Source organism: Cryptomeria japonica, chromosome 11 (assembly GCF_030272615.1).
Source record: "Cryptomeria japonica chromosome 11, Sugi_1.0, whole genome shotgun sequence".
Lineage (NCBI taxonomy): Eukaryota > Viridiplantae > Streptophyta > Pinopsida > Cupressales > Cupressaceae > Cryptomeria > Cryptomeria japonica.
Genome location: NC_081415.1, coordinates 343,329,515 through 343,348,081, shown reverse-complemented (window position 1 = coordinate 343,348,081; position 18,567 = coordinate 343,329,515). Strand labels below are relative to the sequence as shown.

General features: G+C 35.5%; 1 protein-coding gene across 5 annotated transcripts in view; it reads right to left on the bottom strand.

Annotated features, from left to right (window-relative positions):
- Positions 1 to 18,567, bottom strand: part of LOC131074771 (uncharacterized) — a 294,384-nt gene that overhangs the window by 163,510 nt on the left and 112,307 nt on the right. For all 5 annotated transcript variants that reach the window (XM_058011449.2, XM_058011456.2, XM_058011466.2 and 2 more), the window contains 2 exons: positions 3,337 to 3,488; positions 2,481 to 2,588 (listed from right to left, as the gene is read on the bottom strand). In XM_058011449.2, coding sequence (XP_057867432.2) covers positions 2,481 to 2,588; positions 3,337 to 3,488 — 260 coding nt within the window. The remainder of the gene's footprint in view (positions 1 to 2,480; positions 2,589 to 3,336; positions 3,489 to 18,567) is intronic.

The window sequence follows — 18,567 nt, the reverse complement described above, 5'->3', positions numbered from 1 at the left end:
TTCTTTAAAAATACTCCTCCCCCCATCAAGAAATTCCGTGGAACTATGTTAATTTTATTATTAATGTTTAAAACATTTTTTATTTTAATAATATTATTATTAAGTTGCCCCTTAAATTATAAACTACCAAGCTCAACTTAAAATAATAGTGTTAAATATTTTCCTTTATCCTTGAGCCTACAAGAAATGAAAATATAATAGAGATCTCCTCCATGTCTCTATTTCCAGAAAGGGGTCATGACATCAAGTCCCTACATTCAAGAAGCTTTGTGTATCTGGAGAATTCTATATTACTAATCCATTTCCTATAATATGTGAAACAGTGCCTGCAAATATTCTGAAAACAGTATCAATACTACGAGTCTACAACTATCAATCAAGATATTCCTCTTATCATATTTTGTTGTGCCCATTTATGAAGATGACTTGTGCCCAAATTTTCATTGAGAATTTATTTTCTTGCACATTTATAGTGAATGCTATAATCTGTTTTGTTTTCAATATAATATATTTAATGATATTAATGAATATTTATTTTATTTTGGAAAGGAGGCTGAGTTTCTAACTTCTTAATATATTGATCATCAAAATGAAAATATATAGATAGAAATTCATATAGCAGTCTCTCAACCCTCCAACAGGTCGCCAATCAAAAAAGCCAAGTAATTAATTAAGAGGATCCACATGCCCAGAGCAGGATATTATTAATCCCATTGATACATAAAATTTATATAGAAGAACAAAGACTACAGTCATACATCTAATGTGATGTCCCCTTCCGCTGAGTAGTCCAGAGGAACCCTTTTAGCCTATTTAATTCCCATAGGCTAATGTTTTGTCAGGGAATAATTTTTTTAATTAAATAAAATTGTCTAATAAAGCAATGTACCAGATTAATGTTTTTTAATTAATTAAAAATGTGACTTAAGTAATTTAAAAGACAAATATTATAAAGTCACTTTATCAAGTGCTTTAACGGATTATTTTATGGCAGGAATTTGAAGGTACCTTGGGGAAAGTTCAAAGGCAAATTATAAAAGGAGAAATGGAAACTCATATGCTTATGCTTGATTTTATTTTCTTGTGAAGACTTGAAGCTTTCAGTGAAAGAAAACCCTAAGGCAATTGGTTTCGGTAAGGAGATATCTACCCTAGCCAATTTGCAAGTAGAATCACACAGGTTTCATGCTGGAGTTGCACGATTGAAGATCAATTAATTCATTGGAGGTTTGCAGGCAAAATATAAATTAATATTTCTCCAATTTGCAGGTGAAGTTTGATTATCAGATTTGATACCTTATATAGGAGGAGGTTTGGGACACCATAGTCAACAAGGAGCAAACATGAAGTTGGGCAATGGAGATATTCAGCGAGTTGGGAAAGCAATATTATTTTGTTTGCCACCATAGTTTCCATCAGATAGGTGTAAGTTTTCTTCCATTCATGGGTGCCAATATTGACCATTGCTAGGTGTGAATGCTACCAATTGCTTGATGCAAATATTAGTTATTGTTGGGCGTGAACTTGGGTATGGCTTGGCATTCAAATACATAATGCTAGGCGTGGCATTTTGAGCAGTTTTCAGGAGATTTCAGAGATTATTTGCTGATTGTGAGTTGCAAGTTATCAACAGCAGTATTGAAAGGTCATGGGAGTCTTTGGAAACCTTTTCCATCACTGGTGCAGATCTGAATGATGTTCCAGGCAAGCTGAGAGGAGCAACACGGAGCATTTGAAGAGAAATGCTTGGTGTGTTGGGCGATTAGCAACAGCTAAGCATGGGTGTAATCATTTGTATTTCTCAAGAGGTCAGGAAACAAAATAATGTGTATTTCTGCTCTCTGTTATTTATAAGAGAAAAATATATTGTTCACGTTTATTTCTTTTCCACGCATATTTGAAGTATAGCAACTATTTGATGTAAAGACCCTTTTACTAATAAATGTTAAATGAGTTTGGATGGTGAAAAATTGTTCCAAATCTTCCAATAAAACTTTCCCAGCATTAGCAAACCGGAATTCTACATATTTCAGTGCATGCAAAAATGTTTGACAAAATATCTATGTAACAACCTCTCGGAAATTGGGACGTTTTTGGCAAAAAAATTGCTTCACATCATTACATCTTACAGATCCAACCATCTACTAATCCTGAAAATATAGTTCAGAGAATCAGTCTTGACTTGTAACCTTTATATTTAACTATGGGTCCTTGGGGTGTAGCCCCTTGCACATCAGTCCAAGGCAAAAAACATGAACGTAAAATATAAAGATGAAAAGGAAAACCACCACCTTGCTCCATCCTTACCTAAAATAGGTAAAACTTGCTACAAAAGCTATAGCAAATTTTTTTCAATGTGAACCTCATCAAAAATAGATAGAACCAAAACACACAAGATAAGTTATAAACTTGTAAACAAATTTCATCAATAAGTCCATTAAATTTGAATTTAACATCAAATAGCTCAAATATGGAAATACCATGGTTACAAAAGTCAATTCCTGGGACCAGTCCTTCAACCCAAACAGTGGTTGATTGCTCAGACATTGGTAAATTTTCTGCAGAACTTCCACTACTCAAAATATGGCCTGTCAAAAGAATTGGGATAAATTTAAGTTAATGTTTTTCACTCAGAGTCAAACTCTAATTGTTCAATGACTCAATGTATAAAAATTGTGATTTTTCGGTCATCAATATCATAAAACAACTATCTGAATTCTTCAGGATTTCTCAAGATTAGACAAAGATTAGACAAAGGTAATATATACAACACCAGAAGCAACTTAAAGTCAGCTCGTTTGAAATTGGATTCGAATTTGATTTAGGATAAAAATCAAAATATATTCATCAACAAAAACAAATCTTACAATATCAATCAAAATCGGGACACATAGAAATAGACAGCTTTTATTTGGCTTTCATGTTTTAGAATAAAAAGCAAATAAATATTTAACATTAAAGTCTGGAAAAATGCCAAGACATAGTTGATCACTGCATTGGCCATTAGACCATAGCAGTTTGTGAAGAACAGCATTCAATTTACAACCGATAAAAACAAAGTTGAAATTATAATTAAATGAAACATGACATTATAAAATTGGAAAACAAAAAATTGACAGTAAGTTGTACAATATATAGTTCAATTTTTTCCTTAAGTAAAAAGACTAAAGATGGAAAAAAATAATATAAAACGAGTGCCATTTTTTTAGAGCTCTTTCTAAATTAATAATATATGTTTCCTTGAGTAACAATATGGAAAAAAAAATATAAAATGAGTCACATTTGTGAAGACCCGAATGTTCTGACATAGCTTACAACTATGTTTAGTATACTTACAACTTCCAGAAGAACAATCATCTTCAGTTGACTGAGTATGATTTTCATGTAATTGACAATCATGCCCATCCTGTACTGGCAGTTGAGACGGGAAAACAAAAGACCGGGAACAAGGAATATTCAAAGCTCGAGTCCAAAAAATAGAATTAGCCCTTCCAAATTTCAATCACAAGAAAAAAAAGTTAATGATGATAACATAACAACACATTTACAAAGCCAAAACAAATAAATTTTAGTATGTAAGAGAATAAGTGAAGAGAACTATAACAAGATATTAGCATTGTAATTGTTAAATAAAAGTAATGTCTACACATTAAAGCCCAAAGCACAGATCCTTATATTGCCTGTATACCATATACACAAAATATCTATGAAACTTCTAATGGATATCCCTATATGTTTCCTGTTGTAAAGACTCACAAACATTCTATAAAAACTCTTAATTCATTTGTATAGCACTGCAAACGCTCATGTTATGCTTTTATGTTTATTTTTTATCCAACACCACAAATCAAATATTCAACAAAAAAATTCCCTCAATTTCCAGTAATCTTAAATAATGGTTGTGTTGGGGATTTCTCATGTCTAGAATTCTCAATAATCCACAAGAAGCTTATTGAAGAACATGATGCCTTTCATCTCCAAAGATTTGTCAGATTTCATATGCACAATGAAGTTTTATTATCAGAAGTATCAAATGGGCAAGGCCCACTTATAGTTCGCAGACTCGGACTAGGACAGTACTCAGCAATCCCAATATTTTCAACTCAGCAAAAACTCCACAAGTACTTGACAAAACCTTGGCAACTTAGAAAGTACTAAAAATTAAAATTTCTTAAAATAACATATTTTTTCTGCAAAATTCAAACACAATCTATTGAATTAAATATTGACAGCTCAAAAGAGAAAATGCATGCTTTTATAGCAAAAAAACATGTGAAAAACACGTTTTAACCAGCATTTTACCCACGTTGGCATTTTTACCTACATTTTTCCTATGTCTATAAAACTAACAAGTTGAACTTGTAAAAACTCGTGGAGAAAAAAAACAGAGAGTACTCGGCAACTCAGAAAGTACTCGCAGAGTTTGCAAATCATGGGCCCAATGATGAGAGAAGGCCCTCTCTCCTACAATTTGAGCTCAGTAAGTCTCACACTCATGATCAAGACAATTCATCTATTTAAAAAAATTTGATCAATTCTTCTAAAGACAACCACCAATATGAGGACACAGATAAATCCAATTTTATATCACTAACCCACAATGTGTTAGTCCAAGATAGAATGTGAAAGGGGTCTTGAAATATGCATAAAGAATGCAATCACAGGTGTATGGGCAATGAGAAACGAATCAAGACTGAGTAAACATGCTCCTTTGTACCATTATGAGAATTGTGAATGAATAAACAAGATATATTACAATTCTTCAAGTTTTGTCGTTCTTATTTGAAAATAACTAATAAGTCATTAGAAACCATTAGATTGATGCCTATCCATGGCAAGCAGAATCATAAATGAATTTATCTTAGCAATTTCATATTCATATACAAGTTTCAAATAACTATGATTTCTCAAGCTTTGTCTTCCAAAGCTCATACTCTAAAATGAATTCCAAATCACTAAATGCAATTCATTCTTGATTATGCATTAATTAACCAAACATCCCACACATTGAATTTCAAAAGATTTATGGCAATACTTGATTGCATACCAATCAAATTGCAACATAAGCACAAGAAATGTTAGAAATATGAATAATATTTCCTGAAGCAATTGATTAATCAATGGAGACAATATTGCATTGAACTGAAGGGAAAATGTCTTATATTAATTCTCTAAGAAAAGTATGCATCTCCATTACAAAATATATCTCAAGAAATGATTCTATTGCTTGCTTGTTTCTGAGAAAGTATCTTAAATTTTCAACACTAAAAGCTACACAAAATTTATAACTTCTATTACAATGCCAATAAATTATATTTACTAATGAGGCTTATCTCACTTGGATAATTACATTTCTCAAATAGATTTACATTAAATTATAAAAAGTGGTTAGTACTTTAAAAAGTGCCATCTAAGTTCAACTTCTTAGCAGGTTAGGAATTGGGTAAAGACTGATAACTATTGCCAATGATACTTGATGTGTCAAGCAATCCTCACAATAATTTCATTGCCAACAAGGATCGGTCAAAATACACCAATGAAAGAAGTAAACACCTAGGAAGACATTCTCAGAGAACCTTCCATTCATGATTAACTTGGAGGATTTCATCAAGTTGGGAAAGGCCTGTATCAACATGAGGGAGGTGTGTGTTGAAGTGATCTTCCCCTTCCTCATTGACGAGACTAAGTGCTTTATGAAACCAATCTCCCTATCCAATTCCACCAACCATATAATATAACACTTTTCCTTTGAGTTGCAATAAGAGATATTCAAGGTTTCTTGAAATTGGGTGTTGACCAAGACTTTGTTTTCTCCATGTTAGTAATTAAGTCTAGCAAAACACTACATTGATATGAGTTTATCCCTTGACCTATAGGGTTTAGCCCTTGACCTAATAACTACATTGATCCTTCTCTATGACCCTTTCAAGTTTTACTTTAATAAATTCCCTAACAAGTTGCTTTTAAAAAAAGCCTATTATCCATTAAGGTGAGTGAATGCCCAAAATCCCTTATAACTGCATAGAAGAATGCCTTAATCGATACCTCACTTCTGCCATATTTGTCCTTTTGACTTGATAGAGCTTTGGAAACCATGTGGCTCATCTCTAATCGAGTGAATAAGGATGTGACATCACGTTTCATCCTTACTAAGTACTCTAACTATTTAGCTCAGCTCCTTCTATGGATTTGGAAACACTACCATAGATTAGACGCTTGGCTATGCCTTATAATCAAATAATAAAAGAATAGAAAGAATGAAAAGAATCAATAACTTTTAATGAAGGCCTCTATGTCATATTCTTCATCAATGGGCTAGTTTGTTTGCATAATTATTTTAAGCTTATTCATATTGCAAGCGTAATGTGCATCCAATGCTATCTTTGTGTCTTAAATGAAATGTTCAAGTCTTGTTTCTAATTTGAGCATTTTATCAAGTTGCAAACTACATATAACTACATCCAGTTTTTCATCCTTCTTTAAAGGGTCCGAAAAAATGAACACAACTATGCTAACTTATCCTTCTAGCATGACATGGCGTTTTCTTCTCCCTCTATGTCCTACAAATGGGGAACACCTAGCTCCGCAAGAGATCTAAATACATCTATTCTTTTTATCAAAATGTTTCGTATCCTACGAATAAAGGTAGACACATCATATATCAATTCAATGAGCTCACATATGGGTGCTATCTTAGTGGGTTACTAGGATTGTACTTTTTCATAAATAGTTTTCGTTGGGATTACCCTAGGACTCTACTTTTTACTTATCACAAGTTCTCAACCAAGACAAGGTCAACACTCTGAATATGGCCTTGGGCTTTTTGAATATTCACATGGCACTTCCACAAGTCATCTACCGTTCTTATTATTTCGTAACCCTCTTGTTGAAAATGCCTCTTATTAAATCTTATGTGCCTCTTCTAGCTCTTGTTTGCATTGATTTTTCATTATTCCTAGATGCCTGCAATTGGTTTTCTAATTCATGTATACTTCATTGCAAAGCATTGTCATCTCTAATGTGTTAGGGAGATAATCTATTTTGAAACATGCTCTAGGAGTTGGACTTTGAAATTTTCTAAATTACCTTTCACTTCATTGCATTTGCTTATTAATCTAGCATTCTCTTCCCATATTTTATCAAAATCTTCTTACAACCTCTTTCTAGTTGCCTCACTAACATGGTTTGCTTAATATGTTGCCTTTGGGGTTGAAGTGTTCCCATCTCTTCACATAATCAATTGCCCTATAGATTCTTGTGCCCTTTAATACACTCGTGGCTTGTTGTGTTTAGGGGTAATGGCCCACATTGCCAAGATTTTGTATTTGAGAAGGAACTATAAGCCAAAGTAAAAAATATATGCTTGTTCAACATCCTCAAACACACGCCCCTGACCCCCCTCCTTTATGCTTCTTATAACAATGTCCAATGCAATTGCAAAAGCTATGTCCCAACCAAGCAACAAAACACATCAACTATCTTCAACCAATCTCCTCACCTCAAAGGTGATCTTATCAATATCAAAATTGAAGTCCCTCAAAGCACTTTGTATTAAAATTCCATTCACGGTAACTAATTTTCTAAAGCTTAAATAGATATTAAATTAATCACACAAATCAGTGAAATTCAAGCTGCGGGAAGGAACACAAATACAAAACAATTTACACCATGAAATATACTTTGCATTCCTTTGAAAGCTTACAACAAAACCTCCACAACTATCAACTACAGCTGCAAGCAATTAATACAATGTACTGACTTATTGAACTTTTATCTTGCATCTATCTTTATACTATTCAGCTAAAACATCTAATCTTCCAAAATAGAGATCTTATCTCACATAGGAAATGACTTGGAAGATAGGTCTAAATCATTATCATTATCTACACTTTATTAGACTTAATTAACAAAATAAAAGACTTTCACTTTAAGCATTAAAGTAAATTGCAAAATAGAAATAACTCGATCTATTACACATTCAGACTAAATTTATGCAGAAATTCCAAACTAAGCTAAAAACCCAACATTCCAACTTAGCAAAGAAGGAATTTTGCACCAATGTAAATTTGTCTCTGCATACTTCAAACTTCTCTTTTGCTAAGGGTTTGGTCAAAATATTAGCTAATTGTTGATCCATTGCACCCTAGAGGCTACAACACTCAATGATGTTACTCATCAATGCTATGTAGTTAGAAAAATTCTTTAGAGGCTTAATCTCCCTAAAAGTTCTCCTCAGAGCCTCAACATGCTCCTAAGCATCCCTCAATGATTGTTCAAGCCATCAAGATCTCCTAACCAATGATTTACGACTATGCAAGTACTTGCCAATACTCGTGGGACTCGTGGGTCCTAACGCTAGCCGAATCAACTCACCACGGACTCATGAGGCAAGTCCTAACAAGTTTTGGCGAGGAATCACCTGAGTTTCTTGCTAGGACTCAACGAATTTCTCAGTCAATGTAATGTCCCCTTCTTAGCAGTGATCAAATCAGTTAGCCATTAACATATCCCAGAGACCCGTAGGGTAGTCGGGAGCAGAAATTAGGGTTTCCTACCTCTAGGAGGATGTTTTACCGTTTTTTATGGCTTGCATGTCGAAGTTTGTCAGTTTTGGTTTTGGATTCCTTCTGGCTTTTCAGAAAGCTTCGCAATGATGGTACATGCATAGCAAGTAGCAGAGTTTGGAAAGCTTACTATTTTTAGTAAGTGGAGGCGAGAGTAGATTATTTCTTTGAGTTTTTCTGGGTTTTTAGAGAGCTTCGCAATGGTGTAACATGCAAATGAATCTGAAGACTTTTCCGAACTTACTTACTATTTTTGCTAAGTTGCGACAGTTGCTCAGAATGTGGTTTAAATGTCTTTGGACACCCTTACTATTTTTAGCAGTATGCTATTTTTAGTAAGTGCTATTTATAGTAGTGTTATTTTTGACAAGGGTTTTACAGCTCAGTTCTGTGGCTATTTCTGGCAAGGCAACTCTCTCAGTTTGTTTCCCCAAATCCTTGGAGCTTGTTTTGGTAGGTTCAGTATTTGATGAATAATGGTATTTTAATTAAATTATAACTTAAGGCAAGTTGGACGACTTTATAAATAGGATTGCTTAAGTTACATTAATATTTAAAAGTCATTTCCCTAAGTTTATGTTGACCACTCACTTTATATATTATTGGCATTTTTTTTAGAAGTGACTCATCTATGCACTTGTGCAATTTGGGAAGGAGATGGAATGAAATGAAATGAGAGACAAATTAAAAGAAATTTAAATGTCAATGTTTAAACCCATATTGGAGGGAAAGGAAGTTTGATTTGGGGAGAAGATTATAAATAAAGGCCTTGGGCTCTCATTTTGGGGGTATCCATGAATATTGCAACGAAGTGCTGCCAGAATTTCGATTGAATGTTTCTAAAAATGCTTACCTCCTAGTTGAATGCTTAGCTTCTCGCTTGAAAGATAGCGACTAGTTGAGATTGTGAGACTAGTCTTCACTTAGGAGAATAGATGGAGTTCATCGAGGAGTTTATGTTTGATGTTTTCTGATTTTTGGTGTGAAGTGTGTGAGTTGCAGGTTGTTGGTTTTCAGTGTGGCTATAGGTGTGTTTTATTCATAAGTCTCTGCGTGGATCCCTGTTGGTTCTGGGTATTTGCTCATCCTCTCCCTAAGCCCTAGGCAATTCATGTCAGTTTTCAGCACTTAATTCGAAGTCTTGATTTTTATATTGCAAATCGAACTTTCTGGCCTAGTCGTACCATGCTGCAGCTCTCTTGGGATGCATGCAAAATATGTTTGGGTCATCATGTTGCATTTTATGGGTCTTAGCATGATCGCATACCTCCTAGCTTTCATTTGCAATCAATATTGAGTCATTACGTAGAGTATTGATTGAGTTGTGAGCATTTTAATGTGGTTTAGTGTTGCTGGTCTGTGTTTTCCAACTTGTTGTTCTTGCATATCAGATTCTGAAAATTGAAGTGTGTAGTTCGTTTTGAGAGTAGTTAGTCTTTGTAGCTTTGGGAGTGCATAACACATCATTTGCAGCGATGGACAGTGATATTCTCTAATCTGAAATTCATGCTACGTAATGTAAAGCTGATTAGTAGTACTAACAGCTATCTTATTCTGAATTATATCACAAGACCCACTGAATAAGTGGAAGAGGTTGGCTTTGCCGCCTATCTTATTTTATTGTGATGCTGTCCACCCGCTCAATAAGCAATTGAGTAGATTGTTATTATCATTTTCAGTCCTCCCACTAAATAAGTGGTTGAGTGATCATTGTTTGCTTTAGTCTCTCTAGATTGTAATTGGCTGGTTACACCGCCAAATTGTTGTTAAAATTTCTATTACCTGCCGGACAAGCGGAAGGGGCTAGCTTGCCGACCAGCATTGTAATTTCCAGTCGATTATTGAAGCTAACGATCCCCTTATCAACGTATGCTCTCACCTTCCGACATTGGGCTCCTGGTGATCAAAAAGTGGAAGGGTTACCTTTCAGCAGTGTTGTGATTATCTTTTCTAACCCTAATGGGTGCTTTGTGATGTTCGTAACTGGAAATAATTGAAAAAAAAAAGTAAGGGGATATTTCAATCAGAGTTCGAAGTTTTGGAGGACTCTTGGCTCCACCTAGGCATGACCAATGAGCTTTAAAACACAGAAAAAACTCACTTTTTTACTTTTTTTTGCTCTAGGTTGTCCAATACAGGTTTGAAAAGGGAAATAGGAAGGGAAGGATAGGATGAGAGGACCGTTTGAGATCAAAAAAGGCACAAGTAAATTTCAGTCTCTTTTTTTTGTGTTTTCTTGTTTTGAAAATTAGAAAAAACTTGAAAAACAAGGAGAAATGATGGTAAAAAAAATTCATTGCCCTTCATAACCTATTTCCTAGCATTTTTAGCTTATTTTTTTATTCTTTTTTTTCAAATGAATGTATATCACTTTTCTTGCTAATGTTTTGCAAAACCGTGCTGATTTTTTTTTTTTTCATGTTAAAACAACAATGTCAAGTTCAAGGTCAGCACAAAGGCCAAGTAGAAAAGACCATGCATGGAAGTATGGGATATAGAGAGAAGAAAAGGGCCAAGTCACTTATACTAAATGCAATCATCTGATGACAAGTGGAATTAATAGACTAAAATACCACCTTGCAAAAATATCTGGCCAAAATGTGAAGATATGCCCTATGTCAACCCCAAAGATTGTTAGAGAGAAAAAAACAAAAAAGAAAAAGACAAAGGAAGCACTAGCAGCAATGATAAGTAATAATGTATCTACTTTTACACCATCAGATTCCTTTGGTGGCCTTGGTCCAAGCATTTGGCATCCACATTCATCTATTGGTGAGAGTCTTGAAGGTTCTTTTCTACTACTACCCAGATTCCTCCATCATCACCCAATTTCTTCCATGCAATGTTCTAGGAGCACAACCTTCACTTGAAGGTACTGGTTGGAATCGACAAAAGCACCATGAGGCTATGATGGGAGCAGCAATTTTTTGGTATTACAATAATTTGCCATTCAATATGGCAAATAGTCCATATTGGAAAGGTTCGACAAATGCATTGACAATTGCAGGTAAGGGGTTTAAGACTCCAACAGCTAGAGAATTGAGTGGGCCATTGCTACAAACAGCCATAAAAAATATACAATTTGTGGTTGATGATCAAAAGAAAGTTAAACAAACATAAAAATTTATTTGAACTAATAGCATATACAAAATTGTTGAACTCTTTAGCATAGATGTGTTATGAGGTTTTCACACATCGACCCATTGCAAATGGGAACCCCCACTTTTGCTTTCTTTCTACGTTAGTTGCCTTAGTTTAGTTGTCTTGCAGTGCCTTCAGCTATTAACCTTAAACTTTTACTTGAGGAGGTGTAGTGCCTTAGGTTACCAGGAAGTGATCAAGTCATATATCCCTCTTCAGGTGGAATTGAGATCAATTTAGCTTTCAATGCCTTACTAATGAACGATTTAGGATGATCATTCTATTTGATCATCAAGGCTTTGAAAATCAGAGATGGAATGTTGAGTTTAAGTATGTAGAGTTGTCAAACGAAGTGGAATGCCTAAGGAGAGGGTAGTCAGGGCACAAACAATGATGAACAAACCTTGTTAATGAGGGAAAAGCCCTTGAAATGGATGAAGTGAGTGAAGTGGCATAATGGAGCAAATCTAGTCACTTCTAGTGACCCCTCAAATCCACGCCTTCATTGTCACTTCCAGTTGGTGTCAAAAGATCTGATCTGCCTTAGCATCAACTTCCACTTGACCCTAAAAAACCCTAACCATCTCACAAGTACTTCCAGTTGCTTGTCAAAAGTCCAATCAGACTAGAATAAGTCCTTATAATTGGTAAGTTGAATGCGAATTGAGGTTTTGAAGGATGAAGTTGCTTGAAGATGGTAAGTTTGCTAAGAGTAAGTAGAAAACACATTGAATTATTGATTGAGCAGGTTACATGCATGCTTTAGAGGTCACTACCAGTTGACCTTCAAATTTTCAACTTGTTGTATGCCACTTCCAATTGGAGGTGAAATCCACGATCACCTTGTGCTACTTCTAGTGGTTAATGAAATCTCTGACCTGCCTAAGTGACTTCCAGTTAGTACCCAGATTCTCGCCTAAGGTCATAAACATAATATTTATGCTGCTAGAAATGAGTAATTTCAATGTTCAAGCAAGTAGATGATCAAAATTGATGGAGAGATGTCAGTGAATAAGGATAAAGGTAGCCACTTCCACTTGATCCCAAAATCTCCGATTTGCCTTATTCACTTCCAGTTGAAGGCTAAATCCATGCCCACTTCAAGTTCAAGGCAAAATCCATGACTTTCAAGGAAGACTTCCAATGCAAGCTCAAAATTCCAACCTTATGCAAGTACTGTCAGTGCCCCTTGAAATCCACGAACTTCATAAGCACTTCCATTTGAGGTCTAAACCCACGATCCTTCTTGAAGATGACTTTCATTGCCAGTTGGACTTCAACACTCCGGCCTACTATGTGTCACTTCTAGTGACAGCTGAAAACCATGACCTTTCATGCCCACTTCCAGCAGGGGTTAAAAACTCTAATCAACTTATAGTCACTTCTAGTGACACATGAAAAGTCTAACCTCCCCTTAGCTACTACCAATGATACTTCAAAAGTCTGAACTTCTTGTAACACTTCCAATGGAGGGTCAAAAGTCTGCCCACCTTATGGATAGTGTCAGTGACCCCTTTAATCCATGGCAATGCAAGTGGAAATCAGACCTGATCTGCATGATAGCAGACAAACTTGAAATCAGACATAAAATTAGAAACCCAAATCAGAAATAAGGCCTCAAAAAATAGTTGAACTACTCGCCAAAACCAAAAACTCGCCAAGCCCTGAAAAAAAAATTGAGAAAAACTCAGCCAATACTCGGCAAAAAACTCGGGAACTTCAAAAATTGCTTAAATTTAATTAGAAATGGGCTTTTTTTGCAAAATTCGATGAGAAAATGCATCCCATGAGTCAATGAATGAGAACATAAAAGAAACAAGCTGAGTCTAGATATATTTAAACACAAAGTGGGTACAAAATCGCATCCTCATGAGGAATGTTGATGGTTAGAAGCAAAATAATAAAAAATAAATCAATACAATTACATCTTCCTCTTCCCAACTCTAGTAAAAACTATGGGGGATGTAGAACTAGAGGGTCTAGTCCTAGAAGTTTGTTGTGGGCATGGTTGTGCCTCCTTGCTCGGTATGATTGGCTCAGGCTGTGGCTCATCCTCCATCCTAGATGAAGGTGTGCCTCCAGCTACACTTGGCACTGGCAATGACTCCTTATCCTCCTCACTCTCCTCAATGTCATCCAGTGTGAAACCAAATCCACACCCCTCCCCCTTCGTAGCCTGCCTCTCCAAATCATTGATGTCATCCTCTATAAACAATGGAGGTTGCTCCTGCGATGTCCAATCACTGTATAAGGATCTATATCATCCAAATCAATTGGACCAACCGGTGCTTCCTCTACCTTCCTTATGTGCAACCGAAGATTATATTGCACAAAGACAAGGTCATTGAGGCGATTTTGAGCTAGCTTGCTCCTCTTCTTCGTGTGGATGGTCTCAAACAAGCTCCAATTGCGCTCACAACTAGATGAACTACAAGGTTAACATAGGATCCCGAGGGCAATGTTATTGAGATTTAGGGTATTTCCACCCCAACTTTGCCATCAAGCATCTGCAAAATAAAATTAGGTTGAGGGTAGCACCCCACGTGGGGGTCTGAGGGTGAGAAAGGGAGGGGTAGAGAGATAGGTCTAGATCTAGGGGGAGAGAGGAGAGAACAAATAATGAGATCGAGAGAGCAAGAGAATGTTGATAGGAGCATACTGATTACTGAAATTTGACTGTCTGAAAATTTAAAAGATCTTCTAAAACCTAGAATTTGCATTATAACTCCTAGAGATCTGAAACCACTCTCAAACATCCTGCCAATATATACATGAAATATAACTTAAAGTATAACAAAGGAAAAAGACATATTGAAATGTGAGTTGTAATTAAATGTTATATTTCATGTATATATTTTGATGAAGAGAATGAGACTGACTTGGCAAAAAAAAGATAATTTTTTGACATATTTGGGCCCTTTTTTTTAATGCAGCCGAGATTTTTATAGAAACACGCTGAGTTTTTGTGAAGAACTTGCCAAGAACTCATCGGGTTTTTATAGAAACTCACCGAGTTTTTGTGAAGAACTCGCCGAGTTTTTATGGCGAGTAAAAGTCGTAAAAACTCGCCTTGAATAAAAACTCAACGAGTTTTTAACTACTCGCCGAGTTTTCGGCGAGTAGTCCAACTATGCTCAAAACATTGCAAAATCAAGCATAAGGACAAAAACTAGAGCATCATTAGAAGGATATATTAGGTTAGTAAACTTGGTTACAAACTTACAACAGACCATGGAATGTTAGTATTTGGGTTGCTAGGGTGTTTCTTCATCATAGTTTGGATATTGAAGAGGTCTATTCAATAGGTATGCAGTTTGAAGATAGTATAGTCAGTATTACAAGACATGAACTCGACTTGGACTCGGCAAGCTAATTTTTGACTCGGACTCGGTGCTCGGACTTGGCAAAAACTCGGCCAAGACTCAGCAAATTGAAAACCCTAAGAAATTCAAAGATTTTTCAGGATTTAAAACCTCTTCCATGCATCCTTTAATAAATAAACCTTAAAGACACAATAATCTCATCAAATATAAGCTACTTTGAACACATACACAAGTTTGCATTGATCACATAAGTATAAATGAAAATTTTACACTTGAGCTGAAGGAAATAAGTTAAATGAAATAACACATTAGAAATATAAATAGTGTCAAATGTCTAAAAAATTCATGAAATATGAAATCCATGGCATCAAGAGAGCAAAACATATATCAAAATTAAAGTTAGAGCCTAGAAGTCTAAGGCTTAGAGGAGCCAATATCAATGACCACTCGACCCCACAACCATCCTACGTGTGCGCCTAAGATAGGTCCTGAAATGTTCTGCAACCATTATATCTACATGTAACTCAGGCTCAGCCTCAATGACATCCACATACTCATCCCTATCATCCTCGCAGTCCTCCAGTGGGTCTCCTCGTGCTCTAACCTCCTCCTCTACCATCACTGTTGCCTTTGCCTCTTGATCCACTTGATCAACCCAATCCAAGTCTTCATCTCTGAAGACAGGATCATCAACCTCAATGTTCCACTCTGCATGTCGATCAACCTCCTCTAAAGTGATAGGAGATGTGTCAGTGCCCAAGATCTGCTTGTGATGGAGGTGAAGGTTTTAATGAACATACACAAGATCATTCAACCTTTGCACTACCAACCTGTAGTACTTTTTGGAGTGAATATACTCGAACATGCTTCAATTGCCCTCACATCCTGAAGCATTGCATGGCTGGCTCAAGATACGAACTGCAATCCTTTGTAGAGTTGGCACCTTATTACCAAACATCTCCTACCATGTATTTCAAACAAGAAAAAAAAAATCATTTCTATTCTATAACTTTGAGTTTATGATAATGGTAATAGAATTATAGACATAGATAGAGAAGTTTAATATTTAAATTTTAAAGTTTTAAACTATGTCTTGAATAGATTTTTACCTGGCATCATTTGGGTTTGGTTTTGCTTGCATATGTCTTGTGAAAAGAAGTATCCTTGTGCATTCCTAAACATCTCTATCTCACGGACTACGTGTGCTCCAACTGATAAATCAGGTGACATTCGCTCTACAACTTCGTAGAGCCCACTCCACCTCTCGTCATTAGCCTTGAAATCTGGGCAAAAATGGAACGTTGGATTAAGGTAGTAGGTAGCTGCATGAACAAGCTTGTGAAGTAGATTGTGCCATCGTTGATCAATGACCTCCCATATGGGACCGTACTTAGCCTAATTCCCTGAATAAATAGTTCTCATGGCCTCCTTCACCCTGTCCAAGCCCTCATAAATGTAGCTCATTGTGGGCTTCTCTCCATCAACAACTCGTAGGAGAACAACAAGAAGCTCTATGAACTGTGATCATTGTGAAAGTTGAAACATTAAGCTTTAAGTTTTAAGTTTTACATAAACAAGTGTGAACAAAAATAACCAAATGAAATGGAAATGAGAACAAAAGTATAATAGAAAATTACCCACACAATCTTCTTAGTCAGTTGCCAAAAGCTACGTTCAACAAAAACCCGATCAGTTGTCCAAACAACTGTAGTGGTCTTTACATATGATGATGTGGTCCACTCCCCACTTACAAACATGTGTTTCAAACCGGCCTTGGATTGAAGCAAGGATTGCAACGTGATAAAATTTGTTGCAAATCAGGTAATTCCTGGACGAGCCAACTCTTTCTTATTTGTGGAATTTCTCATAAGGTTGAGGATCTAGGTATGATTATATGTGTATTTACAAATATTCCTTGTGTTCTCTATACATGTTTTAATCCAAGGAATTTTGCCCAGATCCTCCAATATGAGGTCAAGGCAATAAGCAGCACAAGGGGTCCAATACAAGGTGCGGTGCCTCTCCATAAGAAGTTTACCTACAGAAACATAATTTGCTGCATTATCTGTCATTATCTACACCACATTCTCCTCACCCACCTCCTCCACCACTTCCTCCAACACCCCATAGAGATACTCAGCATTTTTCATTTTTCCACAGGCATCAATTGACTTCAAAAACACCATGCAACCTGAGAAAAAAATAAAAAAGATTTAGAAAAATATAAATTAAAAAACTTAATCACTAAATCAATATACTTCTCAAAATACAAAGTACAATTACCTGATGACAAGAAAAGAAAATTCAGCAATGTTTTATTTCTTCTGTCCGTCCAACCATCAATCATGATGGTGCAACCCTTCCTGCTCCATATCTCACACTACTCGACAAATTTTGCTTTGACATCAGCCACCTTTTGACTCAAAATAGGACGTTTTATCTCCTCATCACTAGGAGATTCTTAGGACCACAAACAGCAAGGGCATCTACCATAATTTGTCAATAAGGAGACTTAAAACAAATTAAATAAATAGAATAAGTATTTACTATTAACTATTAAGTTTTACTTGTAACTTTAAAAATTAAAATAATCAATGTGCCATAGTCTTTATTTCTTAAAAGCAAAAGTATCAACACATAGAAATCAAAATAATAATGAATACTTCGCTGCATGAAATGGAACAATGTTGTAGAACCAAAAATCTCCAATTGCATTTTTCACAACGTCATGTTTCTCCTTATTCCAACTCATGCTCTCAAGTGATGGTCGAGCACCCGAAGTCGTGTGTGGAACAAAAAGTGAATCTAATGTGAATTTATTTTTATGAATCTGAGGCCCAATGGTCACACTCGCACTACCACTACTTCCAAATGCAAGAAATGGAGGTTGAGGATTCAAGAAGCCTCTCCACCAATGTTTGCATGTGCCATTTCTTCCATTTGCTTTCTTTTTAATTCTTTTTCTCTCCAAATTCCTCTAATTGAACTTGCACTTCACGTATAGCCTCAAGGGGTGATACTTTGCATGCTTTAGCATCATGGTGTTCTATTTGAGTAATGTGATATTTTAGGCAATTAATACCTCCACCATTATATTTTGTTTTACAATGAACACATATTACTTCTCATTTTTTTGATCCAAGGATGGCATTGTTTCTAAGCCTTATCCCTTCTAATTGGGGTTGCCTTTGGGGCACCACTTCCACTATTGGTAGGCTGAGACATTATACTGCAATATATATTATAAATGAAAAAAAGCATCACAATGTCTCATATCCTAATTAAGTTAAAACTTAAAAATAAATAAAAGAAAGAAAAAACAAAACTAGGGTTTCATACTTTTTCCATCAACATAAAATGAAACAAAACCAAAACAAATGTACAATAAAATGGAAATATGAAAGTAAAATAATCAAAAACCAACAAAAAAATGTAACTTACCTCTTCAAACTTTCTCCAAAATTGAAGAAATGCACCTTCAAATTTATAGAGGCCTCTTCCAAATCCTTAATTAACTCCTTTAAATGCTTGAATGCAAG